The sequence below is a fragment of the Gasterosteus aculeatus genome, chromosome 7 (genome assembly GCF_964276395.1).
Source record: "Gasterosteus aculeatus chromosome 7, fGasAcu3.hap1.1, whole genome shotgun sequence".
Classification (NCBI taxonomy): domain Eukaryota; kingdom Metazoa; phylum Chordata; class Actinopteri; order Perciformes; family Gasterosteidae; genus Gasterosteus; species Gasterosteus aculeatus.
Window position 1 is genome coordinate 2422418 of NC_135694.1, and position 20311 is coordinate 2442728.

General features: G+C 49.8%; 1 protein-coding gene across 5 annotated transcripts; it reads left to right on the forward strand.

Moving 5' to 3' along the window:
* The first annotated feature begins 222 nt into the window (after positions 1 to 222).
* On the forward strand, positions 223 to 20305 carry LOC120822444 (uncharacterized). 5 transcript variants are annotated; one of them, XM_078105380.1, is made up of 32 exons: positions 223 to 312; positions 1640 to 4136; positions 5885 to 5946; positions 6112 to 6144; positions 6364 to 6540; positions 6622 to 7031; positions 7141 to 7307; positions 7538 to 7660; positions 7945 to 8043; positions 8228 to 8262; positions 8547 to 9253; positions 9445 to 9636; positions 9722 to 9868; positions 9949 to 9983; positions 10184 to 10336; positions 10479 to 10607; positions 10895 to 10933; positions 11489 to 11527; positions 11796 to 11921; positions 12013 to 12142; positions 12447 to 12620; positions 13572 to 13606; positions 13889 to 14050; positions 14183 to 14317; positions 14630 to 14668; positions 14758 to 14898; positions 15274 to 15368; positions 15760 to 15783; positions 15951 to 16467; positions 16700 to 16762; positions 16937 to 20020; positions 20117 to 20305. In XM_078105380.1, the coding sequence occupies exons 2-32, from the start codon at positions 1935 to 1937 to the stop codon at positions 20243 to 20245; spliced, it is 9603 nt and encodes a 3200-aa protein (XP_077961506.1). In that variant the 5' UTR covers positions 223 to 312; positions 1640 to 1934; the 3' UTR covers positions 20246 to 20305. The 5 variants fall into 5 exon arrangements, with proteins under 5 accessions (XP_077961506.1, XP_077961507.1, XP_077961509.1 ...); XM_078105381.1 differs by having other exon boundaries at positions 12450 to 12620; XM_078105383.1 differs by lacking the exon at positions 1640 to 4136 and having other exon boundaries at positions 234 to 312; positions 6364 to 6547; positions 20117 to 20302.
* The last annotated feature ends 6 nt before the right edge of the window (positions 20306 to 20311 follow it).

Sequence of the window (20311 nt, forward strand, 5' to 3'; positions counted from 1 at the left end):
TAAAGGAGTGATTACTTTTCTTAATTCTTGTTAATAGACATGCTGCAGCATTATGGATCAACCTACGGTGCTTAATGCATTAATAAGTATAATCCACATTTATCATGTTTACTAGTTTGACTTTAGAGCGGCCTGTGAGTAAATAAGACTTCGAATGCAGGACTTTAATTACGTCCCTTTACGTGTAACGCTCGCGCTTTTACGCTGAAGCCTCGACGCCCACAACCGGAAGTGTGTGCTTCACACGCCAGTTACATCCGGGACTTCCCGGAGGTGAGTCAGAACGCACCACAGACGCGAAAATAACGCAAGGTATGCAACAACCCCAAAACTGTTATTTGCGAAAATGATCAAATGACCTCGTAGCTACTCGCTTGGACGCGGTCTTTGTCCCCTGAAGCCCGCGTTTAAACGTTTGTTTGTTGACCGGGTCTCACGTTAGCGCTTGCTAGCAGCAGCTAGCTGGGTTAGCCATGTTAGCTCTGTTTGGAAACAGCATGCAGGGATGTGTTTATAATGTCACGCGGTAACACAAAGGTAAACAAGGAGGACGGGGTTTAGGTTATCACATGAAAAAAATGCACCTTTAAACACCAAGGATTAAAGATGGAAAATAACAATCCCATCCACATCCACACCATGTCAAGCCCTCACAGACCCTCATACTCCTCCACATACCAGGTGACCCCAGTGGGTCGCTGAGGGCTTAGGGGCGACTTTGGGCCTCCACGATTTATCCATCTCATCCCGAACCATTTTTATATTTAAATGGTCAGACTTTCTGCTATTCACAGTATATCCATCTCCTCATTAGACTGTGTTTTAACAACACTTACTTACTCAATATCCAAAAAAAGAAAAGACAGTGTATGTGTTTGTTTGCAACGTGATGTTTGTTTGATGCTGTTTCCCTCAAGGTTGACTTCAAGACATCAGAGAGTTGTGGAATCTCTATTGTTGTCAGTTGTTATGGTGACAACGACTTCAATGCAACTGTTAAGTGTTGTCGTGCATTGCTTCCTTCTTTAAGGTGAAGTTTAGTATCAGTAAAGTATTCGTGTGGATGAAGCTTAAATTTGGGTCTTTTCACTTTTTTTTCTTTGTGTTTATCAGTGACTTGATTTGTTTAGTTCTGAGCGAAAGATTTTTCATTGAGACAACTGCAGCGAGACAGAGCCAGTCCTACGCTGTGTACGCAATGACTGCTTCTTACCATATAGGGTTCTGTATTGGGAGTCGTACACCTGTCAGCATCAAGTGAAGTGTTCTCAGGATGGTCTGATGTCATCTCGTAAAAGGAAATGACGGTTCTGGTCTGTTACATTTTGCCACGTGTCTCCTATGCTTTGGCTTGTCTCAATTCACTGTTTAAACCAGAGATGAAAATATGGAAGAAAAATAAATGAGTTTGTGTGTGTTCTGCTCCCGGGAAAGTTGTTTCCTACCTTCATTTGTTTTCTTGCCTTTGCCTCCTCTGTTCTTTCTTTGTACTGAGTACTTGGAAATGAAACCGACTGAATGAATGCGTGTCTCACAGCACCAGAGTGGACGACTCAAGACGAGACCATCCAGACGATGGATTTAACCCATCCAATAACCCCATCCTTTGTTTGTTTTTACTGTTTGTTTTACTTTCCAGCGTTGCATTGCTATCAGAGCCCTGCGGCCCTTCTCCTGCTCCACGGACCCTAACGAGCCCCTTGCTTGGGGGTCTCCACAGGAGCTCCTTGCTGCTTGGCCAGCAGGCTGCCTCCTTGCGGCTGGCTCAGCTGAAAGCCCAGCTGGCAGTGACGCAGATAAACAGCGCCCTCGCTGTTGGCAGCCGAGTCGCGACCTTGGCGTCCAACTCGCCTGCTGCCTACATACCCGCAATACCCCCCTCCCCAACCGCTGCGGCCATCAACCTCCTTAACCTTCTGAAGATCGCAAACACCATGTCCCATCCCCTCTATAACCCCTATGCCTCTGGGAACCAGATACCCCCCCAGGGGCAGTATGGACTCTCCAGTGGACACGCAGAGACAGCATCTCGGACAGCATCTCGACTTGGACCTGGGTCCAGCTTTGACTCCACTGGAACTTCTTCTCTGACTTCTAGCAGCTCTGGGAGAGTACCTCCATCTCAGCTGCCTCAGCTGATGAGCTTGAGGCCTGAACGGAGTAGGACCATAATGGACGAGGGCATGGAGAGGTCTATAGAAATGCAGATCAGCAGAGCCAGAGAGGAGGTGAGGCTCCTCGGCAAATCAGCGCATCAGCCCCTAGACTCTCGATATAGTAGCATTCAAAGGGAGAGTCTCTCCTCGGGCTCAGTGGTGGCTTCCTACCCAGTGTCCAAGAACTCAGGCCCTCTAGAGCAGAGCTACCCGGCAGTTGAAAGTGTCAGTAGCTCCTCGGACTGGTTGTCAAACTACAAAAGGCCAACTGCAGATGAACCCTCAAAATGTTATGCATCGTCTGCCTCGTCAAACTATGCAAGCAATGTTGATGGTAGGTTCAATGCGGCCAGTGAAAGACCGCGTGATAGGCCGTCCATTCCAGGGTTGGGTGATTTTGACAAAGCAGCTCCGGACCCCAGAGCGCCCACTCGACAACACAAGTACACCTCTGAATCGGCTTCTAACATACTGGTGCATTTTGGACTTGAAAAAGATGACTTGGAACATCTCATCTCGTACCCTGAAGACCAGATCACCCCTGCCAACCTGCCGTTCATCTTGCGGCAAATTCGCCTTGAGAAGACCAAGAAAGCTACAACTGCGGCTCCATCAAAACCCTGCCCCGAACCCCCACCCTACAGAATGACTCATTCCAGAGGGGCCGGGATGCGCCAGGAGGAAATGCCCCCGGCCGGCCGGCATTCTAGTAATGTGATTGACTATGGACACACAGGCAAATATACCGGAGGGGTTGGGGAAGGGATTGGAAGGACCAGTGGAGATACCAGTGGTGGGAGTGGAGGTATGTCGAAGATGGACACTTCCGATAGCAGCGGACACGCTCGAGAACCACAGCAAAATCCCGAGTTGAAAAGCATTGCGTTGGGTTTTTCTCGTGACCAGGCGACTTTGGTTTCCAGTTTCAGCTCTTTGCACAGTACAACGCCGAGCTCTGTTGCTCCCCCGAGCAACGACCCGACCAAACAAGTGCAAACCCACGCAATCGTCAGCCCTTACCATCTCAAAGACGCAGACGTCAGGGTTGTCAAGTCGGAAGCCCCCAAGCCCGTTCCAATGAAAGAGCCACAGGCGGATCGGCAGTCATCAATGAAAACCCAACCGGCCCCCACTCTGTACCGCTGTTTGCATCCCAGCAGACCGAGTCTGGTGCTCCTTGGCAGTAACAATGCCAGTGACGATACCAACCAGAGTAAAACCCCAGGACCACCGTCAGCCGTCGCAGAGCAGATGAAAAAACAGCCGCAGAAGCAGCCGGTGCAGCAGATGCAGCAGATGCAGCCGGTGCAGCAGATGCAGCAGATGCAGGTGCAGCAGATGCAGCAGATGCAGGTGCAGCAGAAGCAGCAGATGCAGCAGATGCAGATGCAGCAGAAGCAGCCGGTGCAGAAGCAGCCGGTGCAGCAGATGCAGATGCAGCAGAAGCAGCCGGTGCAGCAGATGCAGATGCAGCAGAAGCAGCCGGTGCAGCAGATGCAGATGCAGCAGAAGCAGCCGGTGCAGCAGATGCAGATGCTGCAGAAGCAGCAGAAGCAGCCGGTGCAGCAGTTCCAGAAGCAGCCGGTGCAGAAGATTCAGGTGCAGCCTGTGCAGCAGCAACTGACTCAACAGGGACAGAGTCAGCTGGTACCGCAGGCCATGTGGCCTCAATTCTTTCCCGCCGCAAAGCCAGTTCCCCCGGTCCTTCACATCTCCGGCTTCGCTAACACTGTGCAGCGCCCGGCGTTTATCCCGAGTCGTGGCCCCCCAACCGCTCGTCCTCCTCCGCTTCTCACGCCTCCAAGCCTGATGGACTTTGTTCATTGGACAATGCCGTCTTCGGACAGTCAGCCTCAGGACACGGCTGCAAGATCCAAGAGCCTGCCGACAGCAGCCATGATGCACGATTACGCAGCAGCCACGCCGAGAGTCTTTCCACATACTTGTTGTCTGTGTAACCGAGATTGTCAACGTATGCCGGTGAGTAGAAAAGTCTGCACCTTTTTAAATGTATTTATTTTGTCTCTCCCCGTTGGAAATTGTGGGCAATTTATTTCAATATTGTCATGGAAATATTGGGAAAATATATATTTCATTCTGAAATACAGTTTTTTAAATGATTACTTTTTGACTTTTGGGGGATTCTCTAATCTTGAATCGTGAAACAATTTATTTCTTTGAAACGAGGATGGATTGCAAACTTGTGATTTCTTTTTTCCCCCTTAAGTTAATAACTAATTTGGATGTACTGTACCAGTTAAAAGTTCTCCTTCAATGAGAAAGTGTGTCCAAACCTGACTGGTACGATATTATTTTACCAAAAGGCTTCTTGCAGCCAGTTACAGCCAGCTGCCTTCTCCTTTGTCTGTTATTCCAGTTTACAGTTTAACCGACATGTGATTCAACCGACTTGTTGGTACATCACTTGTTTAGACGGATAAAGATCCAGGTCATCGGCATACGACTATTACCATTTACTGTGAATAATGACTGAAGAATAATGTGATTCAACCACATGGGACCAACTTCTGGGACAATTGTTGAAAACTGAAGCCCTTAGATCTGAGCAGCAAGCATCTGCACGCCTGAAGAACTTCATCAGAGGATTAATGGAAGAGGACTGGCTAAGAAACGGTTGTTAGTTGTTGCGTGTGTAAATGCAGATGCATATATTGATATCGCATACTTGCTTGAAACTGACTCAAATGCCTCAAATTGGACGTCATTGACAATCGAGTCGATCTGATACTGAACGCCTTTTTTTATTTGTTAAAAAGCATTTCAGTACATTTATATCTATGTACCTTTTTGAACCCAAAGATGTTAGGAAAGCAATGTTTAAGTCCAGCCCGATGACTTAAATAATGATCCAATCGCCTCCTCACAGCTCATCAGTGACCCGTCTGTATCGCATTAGTTCTGAGCTTCTGCCGGTATATTGATATATGTAATGTCATCATGCAGCCCAGCTCCTTCTTCTTTTTAACCAAACAAACTCCAACCAGAAACCTCAAGTCTTTCCCAACATACCACACAATCAGCAAGATTTCGTGGGACCGTCTGTCCATTTGGGACACCACACTTGTCAAAACATAAATGGCAAACCCACCAGCCCCCACGACCCCCTCTTCTCAGTTTCCACGTCTCGTGTTTCTGCCGTTGCCCTGGTACCTGATGGTGACCTCTGCTGGGATGACCTTCAGCTTACTGAAGACCGAAGAGCCAGACGTCACTCCATGAAGAACCTGAGAAGGAAGCTTCCTTCTGGTTGCTTGTCCCCGGTGCTGCTTTATTCTTTGTCTCCATGATGGATTGTTGCTCTTAACTCAAAGTTGAAAAAAGTCTGCTGTAATCTACTAAATGTTGTGAGGACTAAATGTCCTAAATGATGTTGTCCTGTTTCCATGTGTATTTGTCACTATTTGGTTCATATCAACACCATCATTTAAACACTGAGAGTCGCAGCTCTTCACTTTGGCTCTTCTGGTCCTTCACATGAGTGCCGTTGAATGAAGATCGAAAGACATCAAGTTAAAAAAAGACTTGCTTTCTTAAGACTTTTAATATCAGGACATATCACCACAAACTGGACACTTGGACCTCCAGAGAGGAGGAGCTGTTTCTCTGTGGCTGCTGGAACGTTGGATGAAATATCTCTGTTGAGTTAATACGGATATCTGACAGCAGTTGTTAGGATCTAATTCTGCGTTTGTTGTTCCGACTGATAGGATTGGATCTCCCACCAGAACTCCAACCTTCACCTGAGGAAATGCAAACTCCTCCGAACACAGTCAGTCCCTTTTTTCTTTGAATTTATTTCCTAAACAGATATTACTTCACATTTCACCAAAACACCTGCCTGAGGTCTGCTTCCTCACAGACGAATATCGTTTTCAGTCCCAATGTGGCCTCTTTCCTGTTCTAATAGTTGCTTCATTTATTTGTTTTCCAACAGATTCCCAGAGTGGGATGGTGACATTGCTCTCAGGTAAATTAGATTTAGCTACATGTTGTATTTAGTCTTTCTGCACGGCTACAAAGCGACATTGTAAGAAAACTACCAATGTCAGACTTTGCACCACACGTGGTCATTCGGGCATCTTGACCTCCATCAAGATGTTTGTCCATTGGACCGACTCCCCCAACGTGTTGTGAGACCTTTGCTTTCCTTTTGTTCCTCATGCTTTTCATCCGTCGCTCTCTTCAGTGCTGCGGGTGAAGAGGCCGAGCCCTCAGCCTCCTCACAGACTTCCCAGCATCTTCAGAAAGCCAGACATGGAAGCAGCTCCCGCTCCCCGAGCCCGCGTCACCATCGGCCCGGCGACAGGCGGGACAAACGCGGCCGGCGATCACCGTCGCCGTACAGCCCCAGATGCACTCGCAGGTCTGTGGTGCGTGACGTCTAAAAGCAGCAAATACGTTCATCTGACTCTGCACGCTGAGCTTTGGTCTGAACTCTCACCAGGTCCCGGTCCCGCTCCCCGTGGTCCGACCACCCCGCCTCCTCCCGCCATCGGTCACCTTCAAGAAGCCCTGAGAGACGAACCTCGCCCAGGAGAAGAGAAGATAGATGGTCATCTCCGAGGAGGAGCCGGGAGAGGCGATCATCTCCAAGGTGGAGCGACGGGAGGCAGTCTCCATCGAGGAGGAGAAGCGAGAGGGAGTCTCCATCGAGGAGGAGAAGCGAGAGGGAGTCTCCATCGAGGAGGAGAAGCGAGAGGGAGTCTCCATCGAGGAGGAGAAGTGAGAGGGAGTCTCCATCGAGGAGGAGAAGCGAGAGGGAGTCTCCATCGAGGAGGAGAAGCGAGAGACTATCGCCTGAACGTAAGACGAGCAGGACGGACCACTTGGTGAAGAAACTGCTGGAAACATCAGGTTTGAGAAACTACAAACACGTCAACCACTCATTTTGTGGCGGAACGTACTGAATTCCACCAACACGACCTGTTTGTTCACCACTAAATGATCATCTTTGTCCCTCCAGCTGTCCAGAGTCTGTCCAAGCAGTCTGACCTGGAGACGGTGGTTAAGACTCTGGCTCCGGCCTTACTGGCCGAGCTGGCCAAGATGAAGTCCACGTCATCGTCTTCCGTTGGAGAAAAGCCCTCCTCGTCTTCTGCCTCCAAGCAGTCGGCCAAAAAGGCCTCAACGGCAAGTGACACTCAAAGAAAACGCTTCTCTGTTGCTCCGTCACTGGGTCGCAGGTCCAGGTGCAAGTGGACGTGATGGGTTTGTTGTGTCCTTTCACTGATGGAATCTGGTACCAAACACTGCCTCTCTTATTTGAGATGAATGTATTCCTGTACATGAATAGACCGGGCAAAGCTGAACACACGCACGCATAACGTTTGCACTAATATCATGTGTTTTTCTTATTTCAGACGAATGAAACCAGCGAGGTGAAACTGGAGGGGGTTCATAACGTCTTTCACAGTGAGGTGGTGGCTGCTGTGCAGAAATTTGGGAAGATCAAGTCCGTTGTCCTGCACCGGGCCACAGAGGAGGTACTGTACCTATTTTTGTCTTTTTGCAGCATTCAAACAACTGTGCTTTTAGCAAGGTTACTTAATATTTAGTTGCCGATCAAGCCGCCCGGCGCAGAGCGGCAAAGAGCCTCGGTGTGCGTAAATGTTTCATTGGTGTGTAAATCTGTAAAGAAATAATGTAATAACTTCATTTGTGTAAATGACCTGCGGCCGTTAGGTGTGTGGTTATAGTCAGTGTGTATATATATTCCCAGTGGTTGTATTCATAGTCGACATCTCGCTTTGTTTCTGTTCACTTGTAGGCAATCGTGACATTCGATAAAGTAGAAGACGCCAAGAAATTGAGGAGCTTAAAGAGCGTCGACGTGAAAGGGCATCGAATCACTGTTGCTGGACGAAAGGTATTAAACGTTACGTCTTTCTTCCTCCGGGAAATGAGCCTGTTCGTATTTGTCAGCTGCTCAACTTTCTTTGTATCGAAATCAATTCCTCATTGTTTCTAATATCCAAATGACAACATTGTTCACGTTGAGACTTTGTCTCTTAGTAATGTAAAAAAAATGTAATTTCTTTTTTTTACTCCAGGAGACTGTTGCCAAGAAGCTAAAGCCTTCCCAGAAGTAAGATATGTTTCACGTCTCTTTCCAGCTGGGGGCTTGTTTTTGCATCACTGCATTACTTCCTAAGTTTGTGTCTTCAACGGGGAAACGTGTAACTTTAAGGGAAATGTCCCTATTTTCACAAATCTGTTTTTGTTGGAGTCTTTCCAGGATCTCAACCTGTGAAGAATAGTAATATTTTATAGTGGAGACCATTTGAAACCTTCACATTGCCTTTCTGTCTTGAACCTTCAATATCTCCATTTTCTCCTCATTGTGACCCAATGAAACTCTTTTGTTCACAGAAAACCAGCCACGGCCGTCGCCTCCACTCCTCAAACCACAAGAAAGGCCCATGACCCTGAACCTTCCATTTCTACTCTTAAATGTCCTGCAAAGCCCCCGTCTTCACCTTCTGGAGCCAAAACAGCCACAACAAGCCGACTCCAGAAAAGTGGCGTGAAAGGCTCAGTCAAAGGTCGAGGGACTGTCACTCAAACAAAAACAAAGAACATCTCAGCCAAGCCAATAAACAAAGGAAAGTTGCCTTTAAAGAGAGCTGTGAGAAAAACATCACCAGGGACCAAGTCCACAACTCCAAAATCCACCCCAGAAGAACCTGAAACCAAGGTTCAAGGAGCCACGGTGGTCAAAAAGGATCTCGGCGAAGCGAATGTCCCCAAAGAGGCGGAACCAAGGACGATTGAGGGAACGGGAGCTGAAGTGGAGGAGCCCATGGAAGTGGCAAGTAGTGCAGAGAAAGAGGAAGAAACAACAACCACGGAGGCGGCGGCAGAAAGTTCAGCAGACGAACCTGCCGGTAGTCGACCTGCGAGCAGCGAAGCTGATACGGGGCCGACCGAAACCTCGGGACCGGAGTCCGCCGCACAAGGACCGGAGAACCGGGCGGAACCTTCAGGCATCACGCAGGAGGCCGCAGGAATCTCCACGGAAGCAGCTGAGGAGGCCGAGCTGCCAGCGGGACGAGTGGAGACAGAAACAGCGGGAAAAGGTGCGTTGGAAACCGTTTAACGGGCAGATAGCGAGTGTTGTTGAAGTTTGTCCTGCGGTGTTTAGAGCAAATAACTCTGAACCGCCTCACAATTGATGAGCAGCCGTTTTCCACTTGGTTTGCACGGAGACGTCTTTGGCTCCTTCTTCGTCGGCTCGTCATTATTACAAACGATTCCTTCAACCGTGCAGAATTTGACCTTGAGGATAAAACTCCGGAGGCAGAGAGTTCAGCTGGCCAATCCGGTGAGAGGGAACCGTCCTCCGTCGAAGCTTCGCCCCCCACCCAGCAGAGCACCTGCTCAGAACCGCAGTCCGCTGCACCAGGACCGCAGCAGGAAGCAGGAACCTCCACTGAAGCCTCCACGGAGGCCAAGCCGCCAGGTGAAACAGGAAGGAGGTCATTGGCCGATGATAATGATCTTTTTATCAAATACTGACGTTCGTCTTGATTAAATGTGGTCTGTAGATCCTGAGCAGGCGGTGGATACCCAAGGGGAGGCAGAATCATCCGCGAGGGCTTCCAGGAGCAACGCGCCTCTGGCCACGGCCATCGGCACTGATGCAGTGTTTTTTGGGGAGACGCTGGGATGCCAGATGTACCCAAGCAAAATACGTGAGTCGAGAAAGTGTCGGCGTGTCATTTTACGGTTTTTCTCTGCTTTCTTTGCCAATTTCTTTGCCTCTCCTTCACAGCGTCAGTGCCGGACACGACCCTCTCTAGTGAAGAGGTACGTTTGGTCAAACCCTTTGTGTGCGTCGCTGTGCCTACACATGTAGTTTACCTAAAGATAGAAGGATAAAGCTCTTTTCTATTTCGTTCCATGCAAACCGTTTTGGGCTGCTCCTTTTTTGACTTATGCAATGAATGTGTGTTTTTTAACAAACCATGACTGCCCTATTCATTTATTCTCTCGCCAACATTTTACAGATCATTGCGAAAGGTTACAGGCAGTTGGTCGTTGGCCACCTGCCGGACTACGACAGCTGCTGCTACACAGAGGAAGACCTGGCAAATGTGCTCATCCCATTTGGCTTTCAATATGCAGAAGACCGCATCTACGTTCTTCCTCAGTCACGCATGGTAGGCCTCAGGTTAATCAGCCGTTTCTATTGTTGCTGTTCATTCAAACACTTTTAAACACTTTGAAATATGCAACACGATAATGGCCGAGTACGCTGAGCAGATAAATAGACGTATTAACACGTTTGTGCGTTTCCTTTAGGCCGTCATCGTTATGCCGACGGCTGAGGATGTGCACAAAATGATCACCGGCCCCGTCAGGGAGGGCATTTTCTTCAAAGGACGGAAACTCTCTTTCCGTGTTGCAACTGACAATCCGATGTTGACACCGGTAAGCACGTCCACGCTTCGGTTTTTATTCTCCGTTTTCACTTTTACACGAGAGAAACAAACTCTGAAAAGTGAAGCCGATGCTGATGCGCCACGAACAATTGATTTCCATTGTAGTCCCCTCGTATTAAGGTCTATGAGAAAGAAATATATACGTATATATATTTGCACAATCCATTTATAGTAATATGCATAGACTGAGTCTGTAGAGTATCGACTTTACATGAGTGTTGTTGGTTGTGGAAAAGCGTCTTTGTAATCTACAATAATGCCTGTTTCTCTTCTTAGTTCGAGTTTTATGAATCACTGACGAACCAGTTTTGTTACGTAAGTCATTTGCACAAATACACACCTTTTTTAAAAGCTACACTCAAGCTTTAAACAAAGTTCTTCATGTCATTTTTGATTGTTAAGATGCCTTTAAATTTAGAGTCTTTATTTGCCTCATCAAACATGGATGGAAAACAACTATTGGAAACACACACCTGCAAACTCGCTGTTTTAAAAATCAAAATGTCATGCACGTGAATCACGTAGATCCAGAGAGTTTTTTTTTAGACGGCGGGTTGGAAGATTGCAGTGAGACAAGCAGACTGACGTAACGAGCCTCGGTCAATCAGCGGATCTCCCCTGTAGTCAGATTGTATTAAAGATAAAGAAGCTAAAGAGTCTGTTGAGAGAAGTCCTGCCAACGCTTGGAGGGAAACCGTAAAGGCAGAAAGTTGTAAACTGATCATGACTTTACATTTTTGAATCAGATTTACTTTTACAATCAATAAATACAGATAAATAACCCACACGCAATCCATTGATCGTAATGAGTGTGGTTGGCTGTGGAAAAGTGTCTTTGTAATCCACAATAATGCCTGTTTCTCTTTTTAGTTCAAGTGTTCCAAATCACGCACAAAGCCACTTCGTTACGTAAGTCATTCTCACAAATCCACACTTCACTCCATCTCTTTTTAAAAAGCTACACTCAAGCTTTTAAACAAAGTTCTTCATGTAACTTGTGATTGTTCAGATGCCTTTAAATTTAGTTTTGTTAATTTGCATGGAACAAAACTATTGGAAAGAGTTGAAGGGGATACATGACACTTATTTAAGATGTTTTCTTTTACTTTGAAAAGCTTTCCCAATATTACTCTATTTAACTTTTGTTTTGGACGTTTACCTCCTCTTCTTGGTGCAGACTGTGGATGGTAAGGGAACACAAACCATCTTCATCACAAACATTTCATGGAGCGAGGCCTTGAAGCTCCGAGAGTCTTTGAAAACAATCCAACACGTCAAGAACTTCTTTCCTCTCCTCAACAAGGTATGAACACAACAACCAACACACACACACACAAGCAGGTCAGTTGTGATTGGTTTAAAAGGGACTTCCTGTTCCTACTCATGTGTCCCAGGTGTTCGTAGACTTTGAGAGCTCTTGGCATGCTGATCGGCTCGGCGTCTGGTACAGTCTCCTGAAGCGAGCCCCTAATCACAAAGTCACCAGGCTGACCGCGCCAGGCGTTCACAGTTACACCAAGAAACGTGAGTGTCTGGTTTTTAAATTTGTCCTCAAACTCGGCGCAGTCATCCATTGTGGTGGGGAAAAACAACCTGGTGAGGAAAAGGCCAGTGCACGGCTAAATCACCAGCGTCACGTCCTTTTACTGACAGGCATTTTAACCGATTTTGGCTCGACGCGGCGCCTGTGTGGTGTCTAAGCCAGCAGGGTGGTATCTGTTTTCCGCCAATAGCTCCAAAGAGATCTAGAACCACTGTTTAGTAAATCATTTATAACGAGACCCACATATCCTATTGTGAAACACTTGTTTGCTTGTCTTTCCTTCAGAAGCACCAAGACATCCCGAGTGCGCTCTGCCTCCCAGCGAGGATGCTGTTACCGGGGCAACGGTCCCGCCAATGGAATTAGGCATTCCGCTGGGCAATGTTGGACCGTTCTGGGTGACGCTGCGATCGGATCCCTTCCTGTTCCTGACCAAGTCTCCTTGGTTCATCATCCCACGTGAGAGAGCGATTCTTTGACACGTTGACTTTTGTGCTCTAGAATTCCAACCTATCCAGTAAACTAATTCAATTCATTTTATTTTGTATAGCCGAAAATCTCAAATTACAAATTTGCCTCAGAGGGCTTTACAGTCTGTACACATACGACATCCTCTGTCCCCGAAACCCACCATCGGCACAGGAAAAACTCCCCAAACAATGAAAAAACCCTTCCAAGAGGGAAAAAAGGGGAGAAACCTCAGAGGAGGGATCCCACTCCCGGGATGGACAGACTACAATGGAGGCCATGTGTACAGAATGAACAATGTATAATACATGAGACTCCTATGACAGAAATGATTCAAGTAATTGTGAGTAGTAAGCCAGACGCACAGCAGGACCACTGCAGGGACCACCACCATCACATAGAACCACCATCAGACAGAACCACCATCAGACAGAACCACCATCAGACAGAACCACCATCAGATACAACCACCATCACCATCCACAGGAGCCTGTGGGGAGGGAGAGCACAGAGACTTTAGGAGAGGGTAATGTTGGTTTAAGAGTACAGTAATATGATTAATATCTAAAATAATAATGATGATGATGATGGCAGCAGCAGGCGTCAGCAGGGCCACGGCAGGTGTCAGGACCAGGGTCCAGAAGGAACCACAATCTACAGAGACCTGATAGGGGAGAAAGCACAAAAAACACTCCCGGAAAGAAGCTGAATTAGTCATGTGCATTAATAAAACGTGGATTATGGTAGAACGAGAGCGTGAGAGAGGAGCTCGGTGTGTCCTAAGAAGTCCCTCAGCAGTCTAAGCCTACAGAAGCTTAACTAAGGGCTGGTCCGGGCTGACCTGAGCCAGCCCTAACTATAGGCACAATCAAAGAGGAAAGTTTTAAGTTTTACTTTAAAAAATTGAAATTGTATTTTCTTATGTTCATTTTTATTTCCCAGAATTCCAGACAGTCCGAACACTGAATGATATTAGGGTAAGCTCAATAATTTGTCTACATTTTGGTTAATAAAAGTGTCATATTGCAATCGGTATTGGCCGAATCCGTCTTATAGGAGGAGGAGCTTGTTGGATTAATGTTGTTGAGCAAACTGAAACAAAGCGTCTGTTAATATTGACACATATCTTATCAAATGTATTAAAATGGACCGTTTTTAATCGCCCCAGAAGCCAATACTGACCGTTTGATAAGCCGTCCAAATCCCCCCCTGAGACGGGCGTTAATAGGACATTCTGCTTTGAACGCTGTGTTTCCCAGAAGGCCGTGCGCGGCCCCAAGATCCCAACCGTCATGTTGACCGGATTACCGGAGGGAAACTACCGGCACGACGACGTGGTCAAGCTGGTCCGGCGCTTTTTCCCCAGATGGAGCCTCTCCTCTGCGTTCTACGACGTGGTGGTCTTACCTCTGCAGAGGAGGGTAGGCCTCACGGACCGCACGCCGCCACGGGGACACAAGCCTGCGTGCTCGCTGTCCCGTTAATTCAACGCAGCGGTGTCGTTTGAAGTTTGATTGTTTTTCCTTTTCCGGTCTTCCCGCTCGCACCTCCAGGCCTTTGTGTTTTTCGCTGATTGGACTTCGTGCTGCAGTTTCGTCCGGGATCGTTTAAGAAAGCAGGTTTCTGTGCTGGATTGCCCGCTCACGGCTCACTTTGTCTTGGAGGACATGAATCCCTTCTCCACTGAGGTACGGACACGAGGAGCCACTGCACGACATCCCATGTGACGTATGTAGCAGACTCCCAATCAGCTCTTTGCTCCGGTGAGCGAAGCCAACATGTTCCTGGTACCGGACCACCGGGCTCGCCATGAATAAGCCCGCAAATACAAACGTGTTTCCCTACTTATGCAAAGACATGTTGGTGTGAAATAAGGTCTTAATGGTGATACTCACCGTATTGAGGTATTGAGACTGTTCTGGTATCGGTGGGCTGTGCAACATTACTGTCATACGTTTAAACGCAGATATGAACCTTTCCTGTCGTTGATCTTTCTGCAGGAGACGATGTACGCGACTCTGATGAAGTGGAGCAACGCTGTGAGTCCATCACCACGTCTCTAAATCCGCCCTGAAGTGGAGGCGGCGTCTTCGTCTTTGGGCCTGAAAACCTTTTTGTTGCTCTTCAGGGGGTCCCGGAGCCGGAGGGTCTGGAGGAGCGGCTGCTGTGCGTGGAGACCTCCGAGACGTCGCCGCACATCACCAGGGCCGTCATGGGCGCCGTGGCGTCCGTGGCGTCCTTCGCCGGCTTCTTGCCGCTCGCCAACAGGGTGCGAGAGGACAAATGTGACGTTTAAACCACTTCAGACATATAAACCGAATCCCATGTCAGTGGATCGAAGTCACTGATCACTTCAGTTCCATCTGCAAAGGGCGTAAATATGTTTTCTTTAATGTTCACTTCCCCTCGAGTGCTGCTTTAAGGTGTCCGTGGACCTTCAGTCCGTAGCGGTGGCTGCTAGCTGTGCTAACTTGAGCTAGTTGACTCATAAACGGCCTGGATTTTCTGTTGCGTTTAAACAAAATAATTTGAGTTTGTTTGACCTTCAGAATTCTTCATGTACGTGTTCTACTCGTGTGCTTCCATCTCACTGACTTGATCCCTCGCTCCTCTCTGTGTGTCCTGGACTGTCCTCCCCTCTCAGATATGCATCGAGATGACGGACTCCGGCGCTGTAGCCCAGGTGGTGAAGGAATTGAACAATCTCTTAAAAGGGTCCACGGATAAACCTGAAGCTTGGTAAGCGCTGTGAGATCTTTCTTCCTAATGACCAATGTGTTGTGAATCTTTGGATAAAGTGGATATCAAAGTACCTGAAGCTCCTTAAGACTTATGGGAAAGTCCTAAAGAACACACAAGCTATCAAACATGAGCCGTAAGTACAGACAGGATTCATGGAACAATTCAGCTGCAAAGGGACTTCCTTCTCCCTGAGACCAGCGAGAAGCTTCTTGGTGTGAAGAGACCACATGTGATCCAGATGTGGAAACACCGCGTAGAAGTTTCAATCTAGAAGAGACGTCCCAGAGTGCATGAGATCCATTAAAAACACCTGTGTTTCCCCACTCAGTCTCCAGGTTGCCTTTGTATGCGTTCCTGTCTTTAAAACATTCTCTCTCTCTCTCTGCAGGAGTGAAGTTCAACATGTCGAGACGTGAGTACGTCCCCTTTGTGGTGGATTCCTGTCGGGTCCACGTGGAGACGATGATCCATTTGATGACTGTTGTGACCTTGTAGGCTGTTAGCTGGTGGCACATTTCGCTGGATGAACAGTTTTCTATTAAACTCTCTGGTTCGTGTCCTTTCTGTTTGTGGTTTCAGTGTGAAGAGCCTGAAACGGCGTCTTCAATATTCTAGCGAGAACCAGAACTTACAAGACGGCTCCGTCAAAGTCCAAACCGAGCCCCTTGCTGCGAAGCGTCCAACCCCGCCCTCCTTACCTGGACTACCGGATGTTGGGTCACAACCTGCCGAGAGAACCGGTGGCTCAGGTGGATCCACCGTTGCTCAGCCCGTCCCAGCAGGACCAGGTGCTGGTGCCGCCAGCGACGCCTCCTTGGAAGAGGACGAGGAGAAAGTAGCCACCGAGTCCACTTTTGGTCCCGGAGACGTAGAGAAAGCAGCAGAACGGGAGGACGAGGAGCCACTCGCGACGTCAGCCTTTCCTGCTGATGTGACCTCTGATCTGGGTCCTTCCCCGTCAGCCACAGCGCTCGCGCCCCAAGAAAGCTTCGCCGCGCTTCCTCAGATTAACGCCGACGTTTTCCAGGCCATCGCGGCGGCAGTTCGCAACCACCGGCTCACCCGAGAGAGCCGCTCCAGGAGCGAGGAGAAGGAGGTGAGATGTGGCCTTCACTGTCGTCGGCAGCAGGCCGACCCCTTATGAACCGGCCAGGAACGCGTTGTAGCACCTGGTCAGGAAACGGGGACGCTTGGTTCTGGAGCTGGACCTTGAAGCGGCTTCAGGGGACGAGCTGGTGCTCACGTCCACGCCGTCCCTCCACGGCCCTGCGTCATAAATGTCTTCCCGCTTCGTTCACGCGGCGCTAACCTGTAAATACTTTCTCCAGAGGACCAGCAGCAGCAGCAGAAGCGCGAGAGATGCAGCGGCTGAAGACGCGCCGCAAACGGAGGTAAACTGCCTCGTCTTTCATTCCCAAAAACCTTCCTGTCTTCTTTGTGTCCATCATTTGAGCCTTTTCACAGGGGAGACCTGGATGATTCTGTCAAAATATGCGAATATAAACGTTTAGTTGCTTTTAATTGAAAAGCCAACTGATTCATGGTCCCTTTTGTCCCGTGTTCAGGCTCAGGATGATGCTACGTGTCACATGGCCTCGCCCGATGCCGCTCGCTTCGATGAGCTTAATTTCAACATGGATGACTTTGTCACTGTCGACGAGGTCGGCGATGACGTGGGCGACAGAAGCCCCGAGCCTCATGGCTCCTCTTCATCCAGGCAGTCCTCCGGACCAGGAAGAGAGGGACAAAGCCTCCAAGTGTCCGCTGGCAAACAGACCTCAACGGGGTCCTGGAAAGACTCTAAAAGCACAGCATCTGCCTCTCCTTCCTCATCCAAGTCCACCGAAGACTTGAGCTCTTTGGTCTGTGGCTCACCAACCAGGTCCTCCATCAAACCCTCCGCCAGGGCCAGAAAGGCCGTCCCCTCGTCCCCGCTGTCTACTGAAACCCCGTCTGCACATTCTGCGGCCAAAGCCTCCACCGCTGCGTCCTCCGGTTTACGTAGCCGCTCGTCCTCTGCACGGGAAACAAAGAGGATCGCCTCAGCAGCAACGTCCTCGGCAGCAGCGTCCTCGGCAGCAGCGTCCTCGGCAGCAACGTCCTCGGCAGCAGCGTCCTCGGCAGCAGCGTCCTCGGCAGCAACGTCCTCGGCAGCAACGTCCTCGGCAGGAAGTCTCTCCGAGCAGCTTTTGGAAGGACAAGACGCAGAGCGCACGGTGGACGAGTCCGACCAAAAGATGTCAGAGACACTAATAGAAACCTCATCAGAGACACTAATAGAAACCTCATCAGAGACACTAACAGAAACCTCATCAGAGACGCATCCGCCTCACGGAGAACGTGGGTTAGAGAGTCTGGAGATCGACATTAACGTCAACACACAACAGCAGAAGCAAAGCGCAGAAGAAAAGGAAGAAGATGATGTTGACAAACGTACCAAGGCGGAAGAAGACCAAAGCCACCGAGCTGTTGGTCCTCTCGGGGACAGAACCGATGACCCGATGGACGATGGGGAGCGAACACGCAGCTCTGAAGCCCAGACGAGCGGACCGAACGCAGGCCAGACTTTGCGTGACGAAAGCCTCCAGGTGGCGGACGGCGTCGGCGACGAGGTCCTAACCGGCCCTCCGAGGTGTGAGGAGATGGAGGTTGACGCTTCTCTCCAGGTGTTGGACAGCGTTACAGAAGGCGAAGCCGCTACAGGACAAGAGGACAGCTCCACGGGAACGTCTGGGGATCATTTACAGCTGTTAGATGCAGGTAGTGAAGACACGCCGAGGGACATGGGGGACGAGAAGAGGACAGCAGAGGACGAAGTCAAAGCTAAGGATAATGGTGACAGACTGGTTCCAAATGAAGACCGTTCTCTTCCTGACGCCGGAAACAAGGAAAACTCCAAGGACCCAGAAAGGGACGTAACTGGACAAGAAGCCTTTGAGATATTGGATCCGATCGACGATCTCACTTCAGCAGAAGATCACGGCCAGAACCATGAAATGAACAGTGGCCAAATCTCCCAAGAAGACATCCTGGCCACGGAGGACGAGGAAGACGCATATCGGGTAATTGACTCGGTGGAGGACCAGCCAATGACTACGGACTCTGAGACCGGCCACCAAGGAAGAAGAAACTCGAGAGGGACGGCGACCGCCAGAAAAGACAACAAGCCGTCCAAGAGGAGTGAACCCACAACCACCGCGTCCACAAGGGACGAGAAGGAGCCGTCCCCAAAGAAACCAGACAGAGCGGGTCAAAGATATGAGACGCGGTCAAAGCCGGACCTCATTGCAAAGGTTTCCGAAAAAGACAAAGAGGTCCCCGAAGACGTTGAGTTTAAGATAGTAGATTCTGTAGAAGAAGAACCGGTTCGACTCGCTGCCACCCCGGAGATGTCTGTCAGAAGAAGAAGTGCGAGAGGAAAGAAAGAGGACAAAACCACAGTGGATCTCACAGACGCGTCCAACAAAGCAGAGGAGGCTACTTACAAGATCTTAGACTCTGTGGACGATGAGGAACCGACAGCAAGAGCCACCAGAGGAAGAAGAGGACGGACGACGAAGAAAGAGGCCTCAAATGAGAAGACCGAAGACACCCCGACGGGACGCAAGCAAACTCCCGCCAGAGAGTCACAGGAACCAAACGGGGGAGAGAAAGGCGCTTGGAGAGCGAGCACCCCGTCACGGAGGAGCGGCAGTGTGGTGAGCGAGTTCAGTCAGGAGGAGCGACCCGCTACAAGAAGCAAAGGGACGAGGGGAAGACCAAAGCAAGGAGCCAAAACAACTAAAACATCAGCATCTAAAGATGCGCCTGGCGAGGAAGAGGCGACGTATCGGGTCCTGGACTCCGTGGAGGGCGAGGCGGAGAGCGCTCTGATGGACGTGGACCAGCAGGGGCTGAGGAGTGAACCGCTCACAGGATCGCCCAAAGACGGAGAGGAGGACGAGCCGATGTATCGCATCATCGATTCTCTGGATGACGATCAACTATTGACCGGAGGGGACGAGACACGGGAAGGGGCATCGGCTGAAGAAGAGGACGCCTCACCGCGCGCCGGCGAGGACGACGGGGCTGTGGAAGAGGAGCCGCTGTATCGGATCGTCGACGACGTGGACGAGTCGTCTCCTGCAGGACCTCAGAGGGATCCCGCCGGTCCTGGAATGGACGGCGAGAAAGACGACACGGCGCGCAGTCTGGTGAACCTGGACGAGGTGAGCGAGGAGGAGGAGGAGTACCCCGACGACACGGCCGAGGAGGAGGAGCTGAGGAGGCGACAAGCCGCCGCAAAGGAGAAGCAGATCGCCGAGGAGCGAGCAGCGAGGAGGACCAGGGATGCAGAGCGAAGGAGCCGGAGCGGCAGCAGCAGTAGAGGAGGCGGGGCAGGGAGGAGGAGGGAAGAGGAGGAGACGGGGGCGGTGGACCCCCAGGAGCTGGTGACTCTGGATGAGGTGGGAGCAGATGACGCCGGAGAGGAGAGAGCAGCGAGCGGCACGGAGTGGGACGGCGAGATCACGGGGGCAGAGCTGCAGACGCTCGTCACTCTGGACGAGTTCATAGAAGGAGAAGAGGAGGACGGGAAGGTGGAGCAAAGCCCTCGGAAGCCCCGCCCACCCAGCCAGGAGGAGGAGTCTGTGGACCTCTTGGACCCAGAGGTAAAAGTTTAGTTTTCTTCTGTGGGGAAATCACTGTAAAGTGCACATTCACACGTGAACCCAAAGGGAAGCTCAACTAATACAAGATGCTTTAAGGCTTTGGTGACTTTGGATGAAGCTGGCGACGATGAGGAGGAGCAGCCGGACGAAGAGCCAGCTGAGAGCAGATCTGCCAAACGCAAAAGCAATGACGACTCAGGTTTGTGTCGCTCCGTCACCACGTAGTTCAGCATCAGGAACACCTGCACGTTCCACATCTCCGGTGGGCGGATGACTCTCACCTTGGATTCC

What these genes read in the sequence shown, in the direction of transcription:
- LOC120822444 (XM_078105380.1), top strand. Translation starts at nt 1,935, where the DNA reads ATGTCCCATCCCCTCTATAACCCCTATGCCTCTGGGAACCAGATACCC. An exon ending in GAGATTGTCAACGTATGCCG is followed by an intron (nt 4,137 to 5,884) that starts GTGAGTAGAAAA and finishes TCCGACTGATAG; the next exon opens with GATTGGATCTCCCACCAGAA. An exon ending in TGATGAAGTGGAGCAACGCT is followed by an intron (nt 14,669 to 14,757) that starts GTGAGTCCATCA and finishes GTTGCTCTTCAG; the next exon opens with GGGGTCCCGGAGCCGGAGGG.